The sequence below is a fragment of the Ostrinia furnacalis genome, unplaced genomic scaffold (assembly GCF_004193835.3).
Source record: "Ostrinia furnacalis isolate ACB-3 unplaced genomic scaffold, ASM419383v2 OfSCF4906, whole genome shotgun sequence".
In the NCBI taxonomy this organism is placed as follows: Eukaryota; Metazoa; Arthropoda; class Insecta; order Lepidoptera; family Crambidae; genus Ostrinia; species Ostrinia furnacalis.
The window spans coordinates 78,359-97,115 of NW_021135145.1; the positions used below are offsets into that span (position 1 = coordinate 78,359).

The following is an 18,757-nucleotide window of genomic DNA, read 5'->3' on the forward strand; positions in this document are numbered from 1 at the left end:
ATTTATCTAGAACAGTGTTCACATCACAAAAATCGACCCTCCCGCGACAAGCACTTTCAAACGTATGCATTCCCACTTCCCACAAATGTTGGCGCCATTTGAAAGCCTAGTTCTAAGTTCTAAGTTTTTTTTCCTACAGAATACCAGCATCATGTTCTTTACGGAATATGATACAAGCTGAGTAGGAGCCATTTTGGTTCAACAATTTATCTATAATTATCAACCAAATTGTGTAACATTACTATGTTTGAACCAAATAAACAATTTTCTTTCTTTCTTTCTTTCTTTAAAGTTCATTTCATTAAAGGAAAGGTTTTTACCCCAAAAATGTGTCTTTATAAGGATCCAGAGTCCAGAGTCACAAAAATAGGTAGTTACGCTTGAGCCAACTTTTATGGTTTTAATACTGTTAAGTTGAGATTAATCGCTATCCATCTGTTAAAGAGGACATGTGAGATCATTATTTGGTTTTATAACCATAAAAATTGGTCTAATTGATCCCAGCCCAGAGGTGAGCCCAAAGTTAGGTCTTATTTCAAGTCACCTTTATTGTTTAAGTTAATCGTTTATTAAGAAATTCAATGTGGTTTTCTTTATGTATATTTATTGGGCTTTGAAATAACACCAATATTATTGGGGCAGCATGATTGTGTCAGTAGAAACGAGTTTTCCTGTAAAACGTACTGCCGCACAATTTATAAACGCAGTAAGTAACACGTGAACAGTTTCGAGAAAAACGCGATCAAAGTTGAAATTTTATTTTGGGGTGTCTACAATTAGTTACGCAAATATTTGTAAAAAAATATATATAGGCTTATAGAGCTAAACTCAAAGTTTAATTTGATATGAGGTTTTTNCAAAATCGTGATAACGTGTAAAACAATATCAATTGTATATGTTATTAACTACTGTTCCTCTTCGTTTCCTAATTTGTTAAGAATGTATCGTATAATATTTTGCCATAGTTTTTTTAAAGGCTTGAAATTTATTGAAATCCAATTTAATAACCCTGCGGTACAAATTATCGAACCGGTTGGCTAAATTGGACCGAAGCTCTGAACTCGTACTTTGTTGATTTGTGCTAAATATACAACAATCATGTTAATTAATACTTATGAAATAGTAAGTTGAATAATGTATCTTTTATTATATACCATGGACATTAGCAAAAACAAAAGAAAACTATGTGTAAAATAGGATTGAAAAAAAATGGTCCAAATTAGCGGACTCTCCCTTATATATTGCAATACGCGCCCATTGATTATGTTTAATAAAAATATCTACGTGGCGTGACTCTCAAGAACTGAAATGATGACAAATGTTTTACCAAAGGCACCCGAAAAGTTCGTATCATGCTGGTTGATACAAATCCTTTTTACAAAATGCTATCGTGGTTGATACAAATAAATATGCCTCTGGCATCTTTTGACTATTTTCAGTATTACAAATCACTAACCAGATAATGAATACAGGTATCGCCTTACTGGATTCTCCTTCTGGTCTTCTCGCCTACATCCTGGAAAAGTTCTCGACCTGGACCCGTTTGGACCACCGGAGCAAGGTGGACGGAGGCCTGGAGTTCAGGTTCACCAAAGACCAACTTCTCGACAACCTGATGATGTACTACGCGCCTAAGAGTATTACCACTTCGATGCGGTTGTACTCGGAGTATTTCAACAAGAGAGGAATGGCGATGAAGATGGATGAGTGAGTGTCCTGTGTTTCATCATCATTATTAATCTATAGCAGTCCACCAACTGGACATAAGCCTCCAAGTTAGTCTGTTAGTTGGTTCTTGACTGCACTTTTTAGCCTTCTTAATGAAACCAACAGCTATAGAACACTTAATGCTATCCTTTTGTAGTTTTATGACTACACACCGGGTCAGGAATTCAGGATGTGGCAAAGTAAAAAGATGTTAAGACGTGCGTGAATTGTCATGTGTCGCGTGACCTGTCATTGGCCTATGATCGCGCCGGCGATGGCGTCTTGCACGCAATGGTGTGGTTTGGCACACACACCAAATGAAGCATTATGCTCTCCATTTTAGTCCTTTTATGAAGCGCATGTCTTAAACTATTATATCCTCAAGAATGTTTTTTCAAGATCCCCTTTATGAAGGTCTCGTTTTAGGTTGTATCATAAGTTCCGCCACTTTTGCTCAGCACTAGCCGATACGTTTTCCCGAAATGGTGGTAGGGCAAGCTATATTAGGACGTGTATAAGTACCCTGAAAAGACTATACCTACATAAGTACAGAATTTGAATTGTATTTTCTTTCCAGGATCCCTTCACCAGTCCCCGTCTGGGTGGTCCAGGCTAGACACGAGCTGGCCTACCTTCCCCCCTGGCTGATCAGGTTCAAGTTCCCCAACCTGGTGAATGCCACCCATCTGGATGATGGAGGCCACTTCTTAGCCTTCGAAACCCCTAAACCGTTCTCAGAGGACGTCCTAAATGCTATCACAGCTTTCAGGAAGCTACAGAAGAAGGAGAGCAAAGAAGAGCTGTGATGACTTGATAGATTTAGGTTTTGAAAGTTATTTTTTTAATAAAGTTTTGTTTTTGACAGTTGTTTATTTAATTCGGAATTCGAACTAGGAAAGAATGATTACATTTGGAGAGTACTGCAATTTATGTAGAGATAGTGGAATGCTTTCTGAAATCATAAATCAATACCAATAGAGACAACAACGATTTATCTAGAACAGTGTTCACATCACAAAAATCGACCCTCCCGCGACAAGCACTTTCAAACGTATGCATTCCCACTTCCCACAAATGTTGGCGCCATTTGAAAGCCTAGTTCTAAGTTCTAAGTTTTTTTTCCTACAGAATACCAGCATCATGTTCTTTACGGAATATGATACAAGCTGAGTAGGAGCCATTTTGGTTCAACAATTTATCTATAACTAGCTTTCCGCCCGCGGCTTCGCCCGCGTGGAATTTTGTCTGTCACAGAAAAACTTTATCGCGCGCGTCCCTGTTTCAAAAACCGGGATAAAAACTATCCTATGTTCTTTCCCGGGACTCAAACTATCTCTATGCCAAATTTCATTAAAATCGGTTGCGAGGTTTAAGCGGGAAAGCGTAACAGACAGACAGACAGACAGAGTTACTTTCGCATTTATAATATTAGTTGGGATTATCAACCAAATTGTGTAACATTACTATGTTTGAACCATCTTTCTTTCTTTCTTTCTTTAAAGTTCATTTCATTAAAGGAAAGGTTTTTACCCCAAAAATGTGTCTTTATAAGGATCCAGAGTCACAAAAATAGGTAGTTACGCTTGAGCCAACTTTTATGGTTTTAATACTGTTAAGTTGAGATTAATCGCTATCCATCTGTTAAAGAGGACACGTGAGATCATTATTTGGTTTTATAACCATAAAAATTGGTCTAATTGATCCCAGAGGTGAGCCCAAAGTTAGGTCTTTTTTCAAGTCACCTTTATTGTTTAAGTTAATCGTTTATTAAGAAATTCAATGTGGTTTTCTTTATGTATATTTATTGGGCTTTGAAATAACACCAATATTGTTGGGGCAGCATGATTGTGTCAGTAGAAACGAGTTTTCCTGTAAAACGTAGGTGGGCCGATTTTTGTGATGACCACTCAAACAGGTTGAATAATTTGTAAATAAAGTTCTTACATAATTTAATTTAACCCATTTACCTAATCATATTTAATCGCCAACCTTTGTATGTCCAAATGATAAGAACTTTCGAGACTGATAATAATTTTATTGGTGTACTTTAGTTACAAAGACGAGATACGAATGTGAAAGAGCATGCACAGATTAAAAGTCTAGAGATCTATTTTATGAACCAGCGAAGAGATCACAGTCTTAATTAGATTGATATCGGACATCAAATGAAAAAATCCAAAGAAAGTCGACTGAAGATTGTCTTTTTTTAATGCAGAACAAGGCAGGTATTTTACTGCAATCTCACCTGATGTTAAGTGAGATGCAGTCTAGGATGGTACATAACTACTTGCCCCTTACGTCCTTCGTGTCCTTATTCTCTCGCCTTGAAGAAACCCGGATTATAGTGTTTGGGAAAGTCAGCAGGCAGCGAATTCCAGTCCCTAGCTGTTCGCATTATAAGAGTTAGTGAAAAGCTCAGTGCGAGCTGGTGGAATGTCGACAATGTCAATTCGACGGGTCAAAAACATCTTAAGATGAAACGTAAGTTATAATAAACTAGCTTTCCGCCCGCGGCTTCGCCCGCGTGGAATTTTGTCTGTCACAGAAAAACTTTATCGCGCGCGTCCCTGTTTCAAAAACCGGGATAAAAACTATCCTATGTTCTTTCCCGGGACTCAAACTATCTCTATGCCAAATTTCATCAAAATCGGTTGCGAGGTTTAAGCGGGAAAGCGTAACAGACAGACAGACAGACAGACAGACAGACAGACAGAGTTACTTTCGCATTTATAATATTAGTTGGGATTAGTAGGTATGATAATATTATGATTTCGTTGCGGGTCTAATACAGCTTAACTTCTCCCGAGATAAACTTGGCCTTCACTGTTTGGGTTTTTTGGTGGTCAAGCTGTAGATCCTGGCTACACAGGAGTTGCAGCGGTGGGAACTAGAGGAGGGAATAGTCCCGTGGAGATCAAGCTGTAGATCCTGCCACAGGAGTTGCAGCGGCAGGAACTATAGAAGGGAACAGTCTCGTATTATTATTATTATTATTGGTTTTTGGGCCTTTATTTGCGCCAACTCGACCAGGTTTGATCTATTGTGGCAGCCCTTGTCTTTAAAGTTCACTGCTTAGTCCCGTTGAGTCTATAAATTTCCAGATTCTTTGGAGCGTGATATCTGCTATCTCATCCGGGTGCATGATGTGTCGCCCGAGATGGATACTTCTTTTGCTCATAAGCGGGAAGCATGAGCAAAGAACATGCATGGCCGTTTCTTCTTCTGTATGGCAGAATCTGCACAGAGTTTCCTCGGTCATGTTCATGTTCGATTTAAAACAGTCTCGTAGGTATAATATCATAAAAATATTACGATGCAGCGGGCAAAGACTAAAACGATAAAGCAAAGATTGAGCGACTCCAGCGCAGTATCTCTACGTTCTACGTAAACAACCGTCTCTACATAGTAACGGACGCACACATACAAGAACGCCGGCCGGCGTATTATCATATTACTGTAACAGTACAGCTTTAGTACACAATTCGATGCCGTGTGGGTCGGCTGTGTACTGAATAGCAGCAATTGTGTCCCGTTATTTTTTAGGTGAGTCACTTTTAATTTGGTAGTATCTTTTCTTGTTTTGGTGTTATGTGTTTTTGACGCATTAAACCGGTGGTATTCTAGTATTAAAACTAGTTTTGTTTGTTATGTTATGTCCGTGTCACGGTATGTAGTAGGTTATTTAAGATTGTGATTGTTGGTACTTACTGTGCGTATACTGTTATACAAGAGATAATGTAGTGTGTTATTAAATTTTTCGCGAAATAGGTATGTAGAAGATGATTTTGCTAAAACTCTAGGTATTGTGTTTCTATATAATGGACTTTTAGAGCTCTGTGATTGGTTCGTGTATCACACTGTGCGTCCACTCGCACTGTGAGACCTCATACAGTTTGTGAATACGGGCGATAGTTGTCTAGTCTAAAGATATGGTAGGTAGGTACTTAGTTAAATTACGAAAATTGTATCGTATAAAAATATTTCGATTATTTTACCCGATTGCAGNCATGCCAAATAACCGTGATCGGAACCATGATCGAACTTTTTCGCGAAAGTAAAGGAAACGATGCCCATTCAGCCTATTTTGCAAATTTGATAGAAAATACGTAGATTCTGGGACTAAAGTTCGTAGGTTTGCAAGGAAGGCATAAAATACGTAGATCTACGTAAAAATACGTAGAGTTGGCAACCCTGGGCCGGCGTATTATCATATTACTGTAACAGTACAGCTTTAGTACACAATTCGATGCCGTGTGGGTCGGCTGTGTACTGAATAGCAGCAATTGTGTCCCGTTATTTTTTAGGTGAGTCACTTTTAATTTGGTAGTATCTTTTCTTGTTTTGGTGTTATGTGTTTTTGACGCATTAAACCGGTGGTATTCTAGTATTAAAACTAGTTTTGTTTGTTATGTTATGTCCGTGTCACGGTATGTAGTAGGTTATTTAAGATTGTGATTGTTGGTACTTACTGTGCGTATACTGTTATACAAGAGATAATGTAGTGTGTTATTAAATTTTTCGCGAAATAGGTATGTAGAAGATGATTTTGCTAAAACTCTAGGTATTGTGTTTCTATATAATGGACTTTTAGAGCTCTGTGATTGGTTCGTGTATCACACTGTGCGTCCACTCGCACTGTGAGACCTCATACAGTTTGTGAATACGGGCGATAGTTGTCTAGTCTAAAGATATGGTAGGTAGGTACTTAGTTAAATTACGAAAATTGTATCGTATAAAAATATTTCGATTATTTTACCCGATTGCAGGAAAATATTCGTCTTTTTGCCTCTATTATATGAGTCATAACATAATAACTGTTTGACTACTACTTACCTGCTCAATTGATATGACCTCTATCTGGTATTTGTTTTGCAATTAACATTTTGTTTTTGTTTAATAGAGAATTAATTATTTAAATTAACTTTCATATTTTGATGTTGTACTCGTATTTATCTTTGACACCTTTTACATTATATATAATCATGATCAGGCATTTAACATCTTCTAAATTTGTTTATTTACTTTATTCACATATAAAACCATAGGCAAACTTTTAGAATAATAATATGTAACTCGTCTCTACATTATTTTCACACCTTATGTCCCACTGATGGGCAAATATCTTTAAAATATGTTCTTTTTATGTCTTTCCGTGATTAACTTCACATGTTCCATTGGGTTTACTTGTTTTCATTTTTCCAACATGACTACCATTAACCATTCCCACCTCTCGTTCCCACCGCTGCAACTCCTGTGTAGCCAGGATCTACAGCTTGACCGCCACAAAAACCCAACCAATGAAGGTAAAGTTTGTCCCGGGGAAAAGTTAAACTCTCATTGAACCCCCAAGGCCACCATTAGGCTATTTCATCATCAGGTCATTTAGTTTCCACTGCAGGATCATGAACTTCTCTAATAATAATAAATAATAATAAATAATAAATATTTTATTCACTTAAACAACCCAGTAATTTACTATATAAAGTAATTAGTAAAATTATGTTACTCTAGGGTTAGTTTTAATTTTTAGTGTCACAATAACTTGGACCCCTGACCCGGAAACTAGTAAAAAACTGTATTATCAGTGATTCCTCAAACGGATTTAATAAAAAAAAATAAAATAAAAAACACAGGACAGTGTTTAAACAACCAGGAAGTGGGTTACTGAGTTACATAAAAATTATTAAGATAACTAGGTATACAAAGAGGGAAAAGATAAAAATAAAAATAATACCCGAGGTAAATGGAAAATTTGGCCTAGACTCTCCACCCTGGCCAGACCGGTTAGGGAAGCTCCACCTACGTCTATGGATTTACTTAACCCTAGAGTGCTCGCGCTATGAGCATTTTGCCGCCCTCGGCAAAAAAATCGAGTTATTTTCTACACGATGCGTTTGTTAAAGTCAAGCGTTTCAGTAGCTGCCTCCCCATACTTCACCTCCATGTATTAGAAATTAGAAGAAATTTAGTGCGCAGGTGACCGCAATAGAGAACGATTATTGAACGTATGTCACGTTTTGCGGCAAATTGCTCACTGCGCGACTACTGACGTAAGTAAAATTTGTGTGTCTGGTTTTTAGTGTAGTTGGAAGATTATTAGTTTTCATTGCGTATAATGTTGTTTTGACATTAATGACGTCATAACATTGATAATTACTATTAGTGCTTAATTTATTTCATGTCGTTTTCGGTAAAATTCACGTAAAATACAAAAAATGAAAAAANTTGTATGGAAGGTGGCGTCTTTTTTTTTTCGCGCGGCCATCGACCAAACTTTGTTTTTTGATTACAAAATAGTGTAATAAACCAAACTTACTATGGCATGTATACCTCTAAACTCAGTCTGAACTGAGTTACGAGCATTAGAAGTTTGATGATTTTCATACTAGATTTGCTTTTTGCGCGCAAGTTTTGTAAGAAATTGCAACAAAATATTGCGCTATTTTTTTATTGCGCTGATTCTGCTGCATACTGATGTCTGGAGCCTTTAATGGATGGTATTGTTTGTTTACACATATAATGTCACTATTTTGTTGCAATTTCTTACAAAACTTGCGCGCAAAAAGCAAATCTAGTATGAAAATCATCAAACTTCTAATGCTCGTAACTCGGTTCAGACTGAGTTTAGAGGTATACATGTAATAGTAAGTTTGGTTTATTACACTATTTAATAATCAAAAAATAAGGTTTGGTCGATGGCCGCGCGAAAAAAAAAAGACGCCAATTTCCGGCATTGTCTTTTGGCCTAGACTCTCCACGCTGGCCAGACGGGTTGGGGAAGCTCTTCTACGTCTATGGAATTTCTTAAGTAATATTATGCAAATTTTAATAGGCATCAAAGGCCTATGACCCATACAAAAATAATCATAAATTATGATAAGTATGTATAATAACAGTTCCTCTATGTTTGAGGATTCCGGGTGAAGCTCGCTTCCACCTTCGGCCTGATCATCACTTAATTCACTTACCATCAGGTGAGATACATGCCAAGAGCTTCCTCGTTGTGGATAAAAAAACCTATAGAAGTAACATAGGAATACATAATGAAAGAAGAAATAGTGGACGGATCAGTGCCACCTTGTCACAACTGCGATGTCCATTGCAATGGGACTCCACTCAACATAAGCCGTGGCCCACAGTGACGTTGGCCACGACCCTGACTGCCTATGTTCCCATCAAAACTTAAAGTGTTCAAGGTGATACCTAAGATGATAATATGTAATTAATTTCTGCTTTGTCATCTTGATAATGATCAAGTAAATTGATCATGACAAAGCAGAAATAATTTAACAGAACAGGTTTAGTTAGGCATACGACTTATTATCAGTAGTTTGTTTTGCACTTTAATCCTAACCTTCGAAACTCTTATTTTTTAGTACCTAAGTTATTATATGATCTGTGTGCCTACCATGAGTTTACGTTAGGTGTGCTCGCTAGCGACTGCGTAAAAAAATGACATTTAAATGTATGACATATTGTGCAGCGCCCCTAGCGGCTACTTTCAAGAAATAAAATCTTCATATAATTTTTTGACGTATTCGCTAGCGAGCTCACCTAACGTAAACTCATGGTAGGCACACTGAATCTATCATGAAGCAGGTTTATTTATTTTAGGCTGGGTTGCACCATCATACTTTAACTTTAATAAATGTCACATATCTGTCAAACTCCATACAAAAAACACCGGTTATAGTAATAGTTACGCTCAAAGTTAGGTGGTGCAACTCAGCCTAAGTGTCCAAGGTGATACAAGATGATAGTATGTAATTAATTTCTGCTTTGTCATCTTGATTATAATCAAGTAATGATCATGACAAAGCCGAAATCATTTAGCAAAACAGGTTTAGGCAGGCATACCACTTATATCAGTCATTTGTTTTGCACTTTAATCCTGAACTTTGAACTCTTATTTTTTTAGTACCTAAGTTATTACCTGATCTGAGTCTATTATGAAGCAGGTGTTTTTTATCTTAGTTTTTTACTATTCCATAAATTTTAATGGCTGAGAAAAACACCTAAAATATCGCTGGATTGGATTTAACATTCGATATTTAAAAATAAATAGTTACTAAAAAGAAGACTACTATTTTGAACACTTCGAAAAAACACCTTCTACCTATTTGTCTAAGAAGGAAATTTTGCAAAGTTTATGTGCAAAAGGGGTTATAATAATTGAAAATCAGAGTTTTTTTAAGTAGAGTCGATACATCACTAAATTTTTGCTGTAAAATAGCGCCTATTAGAACTCTTTTTTATGATCGCTGATGGTACCGTTGTACCTCCTACCCATTTGGAAATAAAAGTAATTTATTGTTAAAGCCTCACCTAAAAAGTCTAACAAAATAACTGTATCTAGATAGGTCAAAGCTCTCAGTTTTTTGATAGCCTTTTGCATGATTTTTTGTCTTCACTTCTTCACGGTTTAGGAGCTACGATTAGATTTGCTGCTTTGATGTTACGGAAAGATTTTATATTGATATAGTTTAGAGTAAGTTAAAGTTAGTTCCGATTGCACAAAAAGGCAAATTATTGGGAGGGTCCGAGCATATGCTGACAGCTGAGTCAAGGAATAAAACAATAGTCAAGTTTTAGAGTAGCTAGTAACAGACTAAACTCTTATACACCGGAAAAGCACTTTGCTACCGCGGGCTAAATGAGGACAGCGCCATCTAGTTTTCAAAAAAGATATATATTTTATTACTAAGAACGTCAAAGACGCGTCAACCCCTCTCGAACGTTCAGCAGTGGGCGTTTTGTAGCTCCAATGATGATGTGATCATCATTGGAGCTACAAAACGCCGCAGAACGCAGAATTAAAACTGTTTTTGTAATGATTACAAAAACAGGTTTAATTCTAATAGCATAGGCTCAAGGGGCCTTTAAAGTCCGTATTCACAAACGATGCTTGCTTAAGTGAAGCAGCAAATCGAACGCACAGCGTTGAATAGAGCTCTGTGATTGGTTCGTGTGTCAGCCTGTGCGTCCGCGCGCACTGTGAGACCTCATAGTAATGTTTGTGAATACGGGCGTAAGTATACATCAACCTCATGTCTCTTCTTCTTGCTTGCTTAAGTGAAGCAGCAAATCGAACGCACAGCGTTGAATAGAGCTCTGTGATTGGTTCGTGTGTCACCCTGTGCGTCCACGCGCACTGTGAGACCTCATAGTAATGTTTGTGAATACGGGCGTAAGTATACGTCAACCTCATGTCTCTTCTTAATATTCTTCTACAGAAATGACGAAGCTCCTCATCATATTCGGGCCATTGCAGCGCCTTTTCAAGCCTCTAATTTGAAAGAGCCCTCAATTCCAATAACCATAGGTTCAGGTGCCTTTACATAGGTACCCTACATCTACCACGTCATTCAAACGTTCTTCTTCTTCTACAGAAATGACGAAGCTCCTCATCATATTCGCTCTACTTGGACTAGGAGCTGCAGTGTACTACGTCCTCAACTGCAATGAGGGTCGCCAGCCTCCTCAGATGGACCCGGAGGAGTGGTGGGGCCCGAAGGACACGAAGGGACGAGTGGATAAGACCATCAAACCCTTTAAAGTCAAGTTTGAGGAACCGGTGAGTATCCTTCTTTCTTCTTATATTATAAATGCGAAAGTTCGTATGGATGTTTAGATATCTGGACGTTAACATCTTTGTTACTCTTTCACGCAAATACTACTGAACGGATTTTGATGAAACTACAGTGCAAGGCTGAGTTGCACCACCTAACTTTGACCGTAACTTAGACGAGAACCGGTGTTTTTTGTATGGAGTTTGACAGATTTTTGACGTTCGTCAAAGTTAAAGTAAGATGGTGCAACCCAGCCTTATTGTTTACTAGCGGCCGCCCGCGACTTCGTACGCGTGAACCCCGTTTTTCCCGCTAATTCCCGTTCCCGTGGGAATTTCGGGAATTCCTTTCTTAGTGCACCTCTACGGTACCTAAGCTACGTCTCTTCCAAATTTCAAGTGCCTACGTTTAGCCGTTTAGGCTGTGCGTTGATCTGTCAGTCAGTCAGTCAGTTTCTCCTTTTATATATTTAGATAACCCAGAATAACATAATTATAGGCTATATAAATTTATGACGATCTGTGACAAACTAAATTTACCGCGGGTGAAGCCGTGGGCAAAAAAAAGCTGGTATTGTTATAAATAGTAAAATGAATTACAACAGCGAACAGCAAAAGCAGATTCTAAACGAAATGATAATTTTCTTCATAGTTTTTAAACTTATGAATAAAGAAAAAATACTACATAACCCCTTTACTAAAAAAAAGGGAATAGAGTTACAGGCATATTGAACAGTAGCTTAAAATGACATTAGTAAATTTTAAACTAGGTTTAATTTTCATCATGTGTGTAACTTTTATTACTATAGTAAGGGGGTAGTTAAAAGTATAAACGATAGTAATGTCCTGTCGACTATTTTCGTTTGCATTTGATATGTTTTGCTTGTGCAAGATAATTAAATAATGTTTTAATTATTCCATTCTCAGATGATCCAAGACCTCCGCCAACGTCTGAAGAGCCACCGACCATTCACACCCCCTCTTGAAGGAGTCGGTTTTGAGTACGGTTAGTTAGACTTTTTTGTTAGATCTACAACATAAAGTCATAAGGGTTGTTGTTCCCTAAGATACCCTTTTGGAAATTATAGCATTTGTTTAGTGCCAAAGTAGCTGCTTTTAGATAGAATATAATTACACATGAAACCCCCAGAACGCATGCTTCAGGGATCATATTCCCTTTTTATTCGTAAATGTATACCTGAAGATTGTCTGTAACCTATAAAATGTTCCCTCTATGCTCGATATTTAAAGGCTCAATGACTTTAATTTCTTTCTTGCACTGCAAACCCGAAAACGAAGCGAAGGACGTCCTCCAAAATGTGGATCGACGACCTCATAAAGGCAGCAGGAAGGCGCTGAATGCAGGCCGCTACCAACCGGCCATTATGGAAATCATTGGGGGAGGCCTATGTTCAGCAGTGGACATCCTACGACTGAAATGATGATGATGATGATAATGATTGTAAACAATGTTTCTAGGTTTCAACACTGACCAGCTGAACAGTTGGCTGACCTACTGGGCTGACAAGTACAACTTCGCCGAAAGGGAGAAGTTCCTCAACCAATTCCCTCAGTTCACGACCAACATCCAGGGTCTGGACATCCACTTCATCAGAGTTAAACCTCAGGTATGTCTATTACAGTGTTAACCCCACTTCTAATTCCCACAGCTGAGACTTCTTTGTAGCTGCACCGTGGCTGCCAATTAACTCAATCAACGAAATAGTTAGGTATTATTGACGGGATTGCTACCATGTACCTTATATAATAATTTCGAGTTTCCGATATTTCGGCGCTGTTGCAAGCGCCATGATCACGTCACTAATAATAATTATTTTGACCATGAAATTTTAAAATCAACCAACGTCATATTATGTACATTCATACTCGTTACTTCCCTTTGTTTTGCGATCAGATTCACTGTTCTTATCTTTTTATTTATTTAATTGCGATCATGATGACAACTCATTTTTCCCGTAGGTAAACCTTGTTCAAACAGAACATTTTAAGCGGTTTTATCTGTCCTTTTTCCGCCAAAGCCGATCGGTGCGAAACAAAGTGTAAACTTTTTAAGAGGTCTTCTCTTCAGAGCGATTTATTTTGCATGGAAACATCACTTCTCTGCTCTGTTTGTTTCCCATGAAGCTGTTTTAGAACTAAACTAGCGGCCACCCGCGACTCCGTACGCGTGGATCCCGTTTCACCTCCTCAGGGATTGAATTTTGCAAAATCCCGCCTTAATGAACACCTACGTTCTAAAAGGAACCCCCATGCAAAATTTGAGACTCCTAGCATTTGTAGTTTCTGAGATTTCGTGACGAGTGAGTGAGTGAGTCAGTGACCTTGTGCTTTTTAAAAGTAGGGATAAACATTTTTATTCCAGTGGATTTGTCGATAAAAATCATATTATTGCACCCTAACGGGTCGGATACCGGTGACCAGACTGACGCTGTAGATTACCGATTTCTTTGATGGCTGTATTATTTTCATTATTTCTTTGTTCATATCAATACACAATAATTCGGGATGAGGCCATGTGAGGCACATGATAGGGCAGCCCAGCGTAGCCCTCTTATTGCGGACTAAAGGAATTTTGTCGTAGTTACCGTAGCCGAAATCGGCTTGGGAGTAGGTAATACCTACTAGGTATACACCACTAAATTTTTATCACCGAAAAAATTTTAACATGTTATGTAAAAACGTGTGGAATATTGAAAGCAAAAGAAAAAGAAATGGTTTTCATGAAGTTAATTTTTTTATTAAATTTTCGTTACTCCGTATTTTACGCGTCACAGCTGGGTCACTCCGCTGCTCGCTAGAGTAGTAGTACACGCTCGCACGTTGCATCTATCTGTCTGTCTCGCTCACGCCTCGACCACGCTTTCAGTGTTATTATTACATACTTAGCTAACTTAGACCATTTTTAGTTTTAATAAGTGTTACATTATCGTACTTAAATAGTGCTAGCGACGCGTGTGTCAATAAATTACCAATTTTAGGAGGATATTTTGAGTCACTTTATTTTACTCTTTTTTTTGCACAAATGGGATCAGTATCAATAACTCATTACCCAGAACTTTTTTTTTCGGTGATTAAAATTTAGTGGTGTATATTATATTTAAAATATACCCAATAATTGCAGGTGCCAGCAGGAGTGAAGGTGCTTCCGTTACTGCTGGTGCACGGCTGGCCGGGCTCCGTCCGGGAGTTTTACGAGGCCATCCCAATGCTGACGAAGCAAAGGCCAGGATATGACTTCGTGTTCGAAGTCATTGTCCCCAGCTTGCCTGGGTACGGGTTCTCGGATGTAAGTATCAAGAAAGAACGGTAGAAAGAAAGAAAAATCGTTCACTTTAGGCATAGGCACACAGTAGAACATTCCAATACAGGGCCAGGACCCATCAATACGGCACGGCGCCACCTGTGATACGACTCGGCGCTGCCACCGTAACACGTTCAGACGTCGTCTTGGTTCATTGTTAAAAGAAATGGATTCACCCAATGATCTAAATGATCCCGTTTCTACAGTAAAAAGTTAATTATTGTTTGATTTTACTTTGAAATTGATTATTATTCGATTATCCAGAATACCCTTGGTTTTAAATGATCCGGATAATCGGGATTCTACTGTATCAAGATCTATTAGTTATTGAACTGTCACAAAAGGATAGGATTAAATTAACTAAAAATGCAATGAATTTTGCATTGCAATGAAAACAAGAAAGGCCTGAAGTTGGGAATATGAAGTCTATCCTAATTTCCAGACTTATAATAATGAGTCATATTACTTACAGCCTGCAGTCCGCCCAGGCCTTGGTCTTCCGCAAACAGCAGTGATCTTCAAGAACCTGATGAACCGCCTCGGACACAAGAAGTTCTATGTTCAGGGTGGCGATTGGGGCGCAGGAGTGGCCTCCAGTATGGCTACACTCTTCCCCGAGGATATTCTGGGACACCACTCTAATATGTTGATCGTTCAGGTAAGTTCTTGAAATTTGAAGGTGTTGTTTTAACTAATTCCTTAACAAAATGGCGTTCCCAAAAGCTTCAACCACACCAACGCGTGCAGATCGCCATGACAGGTCGCGTGGACTGTCATGGATAGACCTGTCATTGGCCTATGATCGCGCCGTGGTAGAGTTGTTAATAAATATGAACAGGTATCAAAGTGTGCTACACCGATTTGTTATCAGCCGATTCCTCATACAATCTAGAAAGTACAAAACTGTCGGCCGATTTTCTGCAAAGGCTCGTTATGAAGACACGGACGAAAAAATGTCTACCACACAAACGTAGATACATTTTTACATAACCCTGAATACAAACCTTTTTTACCTTACAGAACTCGTGCTCCCAACTGATGTACTTCTTCGGATCGATCTTCCCCTCGTTTGTGGTGGAATCTCGCCTGGCTGACCGAATGTACCCCATCACTGAATGGTTCGCGTACGCCTTGGAGGAGTTCGGATACTTCCACCTTCAGGCTACCAAGCCTGACACCATTGGTAAGTAACGAAACCGTTTTTTGTAGTAGTTTAATCACTCATCGTTAGATTCTTATAAGGATACTGTTGACACTGACTTTGCAAGCGTAGTGTGTAGGGTGGAGTAACAAAACAGAGCGAGTCATAGCCCGAGACGGAGCCGAGGCAAATGTCCAAATTAGGACAAGAAACCGCGGCCCCGTTTCATTAATTTCTTTTATGCAGATAACGCCGTTAGATTTTAGTTGGTAGGCTCCGTCCTTTTGGTGGGGATCCCACATAGACAGTTTAATGGTCATCCGCAGTAGGTATGCACAAAGCATTAATTTCAGCATTACTCATTGGCAAAATAAAATAGCCCATATTCCTACACCCGTGGTGACTGAGTTTATTCCGACGCTTCTTATCAGCACTTGCCATGTTTGTCTCGAAGCGCTCGTAGGGTCCAACAGATCAGGAGACATGTAAAGTGGCCTTATCCTCATTTTTGACGGTCATAAGTGCAAAAATAGTGGTTTAAATTGAATAAAATATTTTTGATTTCGTCTTTTATTTCCAGGTGTGGCCCTTACCGATTCCCCAGCTGGTCTTCTGGCCTACATCCTGGAGAAGTTCTCCACCTGGACCAATAGAGATTTCAAGACGACCAAAGACGGCAACCTTGGCTTCAGGTTCACGAAGGACCAGCTCATTGACAACCTCATGCTATACTGGTCCCCGAATAAGATCACGACGTCCATGAGGTACTACGCTGAGAACATGAGCAAGAAGATCAGAGATATGGACCTTGACTCGTAAGTATTATGTTTTAATTTAGATTGTAGAGATTGTAATGTTACGGTGGTTAGGGCGTGTTCCCACGCAAACACCCCGCTTTTTACAGGAACAGTTTTTGTGGGATCCTGCATTACTGGGATCCAGCAAAACTGGATTTTCGTGAGAACAAGCCCTTAGACAACAACAACGGATGAACCCTTACTACGTGTAAGGGTTCATCCGTTGTCATTTCGTGATTGCTTCGCTACGTCATCAAATTATGTATAACAGTAAAAGTGTGCGATTTTAATGTAGCGAAATATAATATGACGAATCTTACATTTGACGTAGAAGAAATTAATGTAGACTAGATTAGATTGATTGATCCCTCCTCCCAGATATGGGAACTAGGGACTTGAAGAACCCAAAGGTTTTTTAGATTTTGTACTTTCATTCATTTCAGTTTTGTTAACTTTATACATTTTTGGCCCTGGTCCCTGTTTTCTCCTTGGTTAAAGTAGCCCTAAAAGCGAAAGCCCATGTCTTCGAGTCCCAATTGAAGCAGCTATTTCTCCAAAAATGTATTTGTAATAACGTTTTATTTCCTTACAGAATCAAAACTCCCGTACCCACTTGGGGATACCAAGCCAAGTACGAACTGTTTTACCGTTCCCCAAGAATGCTGCGGACCAAATACACGAACCTTCTAAACGTCACCGTGACAGAAGATGGCGGTCATTTCTTGGCCCTGGAACTGCCTAAAGAACTGACAGATGACATATTCAAAGCTGTCAAAGCATTCATGGAATTCCACAGTAAGAAAGTCAAGACTGAGTTGTAAGTTTTATTTAAAGGCCTTTTCACAATAGTTTATTACCAGGCCTTTTCAATGCTGTGAATAAGACAATTTGTATAAATTGAAATTAATTTTGATGATGCATTTAGTTAAGATTGAAATAGATTTTTAAGATTGTTGATTGTTAATAAAGTTTTGTACGATTTTCTAAAGTGTTTCTTTTTAACAATGGCTTCTTATTGAAACCAATTTACTGCAACAAAAATCTCCTATATTCTTCTAGTTAATTTTGTTGCGGGTCCAATGACAGTTTAACTTTCCCCCGGGACAAACTTGATCTTCATTAGTTGGGTTTTTGTGGCGGTCAAGCTGTAGATCCTGGCTACACAGGAGTTACAGCAAAGGGAACGAGAGGTGGAAATAGTCCCGTAACTGTCATTCTGATGACAGACCATAAGAGGTGTCAAATTTATGGTCCGATTGTTAAAGCCATTTTAAGTAGTGATTTATGAAGCACGGAATCACCTCTTCGAAAAGCATGGTGATCCAAATGCGCAAGGTCCTAACCAAACTGAGCAACATTAATAAAAGCCTCTGTGGGTCGTGAGAGTCATATTTATTTTTTCTAGACGTTAAGAAAACGTCTAAAAGTCGAGACAAGAACTAATTATTATATTGATACAGTGAGTATCAATTTAACTGCTTCTCTTTTAGTTAGGTACATCTCGCGTGCCTTTTTTTTTTAAAGATTATTAGCAATTTGTATTGCACAAATTACTAATAGTCCCGTTAGCCCCTCGTGGTAAGCTAAATAAGCTTGTGTTACGAGTGGGCTCATCACAATTTAGTCGAGCGGCGCGCGGCGTTGGGATTCGAACCCGCCTTCATCGGATCTCGAGTCGGCTAGTCCGACCTCTTCACCGTTCGGCTATCGTGGCTTAGTGCCTTACCTACTTCTCTCTGTTCATTTTCTTTAACATCTTTTAAAATAAAAAAAACTACGCTAAAATAACATTAGCTGCTTCTCCCCTATTTTATTGCCCTTTCATCACCAAACCAATAAAAGATAACGTGCAATCTGCCACATTATGCACCCTGGCTGGCGCGTGTTGAATCAATTGCTCCAAGATAAGTATTGGGGACCGGATTAGAGAACTTATGGAGCATTAAGTCAATATAAGGATTATTTTATTAGTTGACTTTCTTTAGAGGGTTATTATTAATACAGGGTGAAATTTATACAGTGACTGAGTTTCTTGTGCTGCTTCTTCTCAGCACTGGCCCATTTATTGTCCCGAAGCAGTGGTAGAGTTAATATTGGGATGTGTAAAAGTGCTTTTTAAAAGCCTATTTGCAAAAATAAATGAGTTTTATGAGCTTTTATAAGTTTTTAAATCATTGGCATCCTTTAAAGAATATAAGACTCTACTCATGGTAGGTACAGTG

The 18,757-nt window shown here is 38.5% G+C and overlaps 2 protein-coding genes across 3 annotated transcripts; both read left to right on the forward strand.

The window, feature by feature from the left end:
* The first annotated feature begins 1,441 nt into the window (after nt 1-1,441).
* On the forward strand, nt 1,442-2,571 carry LOC114360142 (juvenile hormone epoxide hydrolase-like). The gene is made up of 2 exons (XM_028314723.1): nt 1,442-1,707; nt 2,285-2,571. Exons 1-2 carry the CDS (start codon nt 1,463-1,465, stop codon nt 2,511-2,513), a joined length of 474 nt encoding a protein of 157 aa, XP_028170524.1. The 5' UTR covers nt 1,442-1,462; the 3' UTR covers nt 2,514-2,571.
* A 2,637-nt stretch (nt 2,572-5,208) lies between these two features.
* Nucleotides 5,209-17,518, forward strand: LOC114360143 (juvenile hormone epoxide hydrolase-like). 2 transcript variants are annotated; one of them, XM_028314725.1, is made up of 9 exons: nt 5,209-5,250; nt 11,097-11,281; nt 12,203-12,281; nt 12,755-12,903; nt 14,418-14,582; nt 15,070-15,255; nt 15,618-15,780; nt 16,319-16,553; nt 17,128-17,518. In XM_028314725.1, exons 2-9 carry the CDS (start codon nt 11,099-11,101, stop codon nt 17,354-17,356), a joined length of 1,389 nt encoding a protein of 462 aa, XP_028170526.1. In that variant the 5' UTR covers nt 5,209-5,250; nt 11,097-11,098; the 3' UTR covers nt 17,357-17,518. The 2 variants fall into 2 exon arrangements, with proteins under 2 accessions (XP_028170526.1, XP_028170525.1); XM_028314724.1 differs by lacking the exon at nt 5,209-5,250 and adding an exon at nt 5,924-6,011.
* The last annotated feature ends 1,239 nt before the right edge of the window (nt 17,519-18,757 follow it).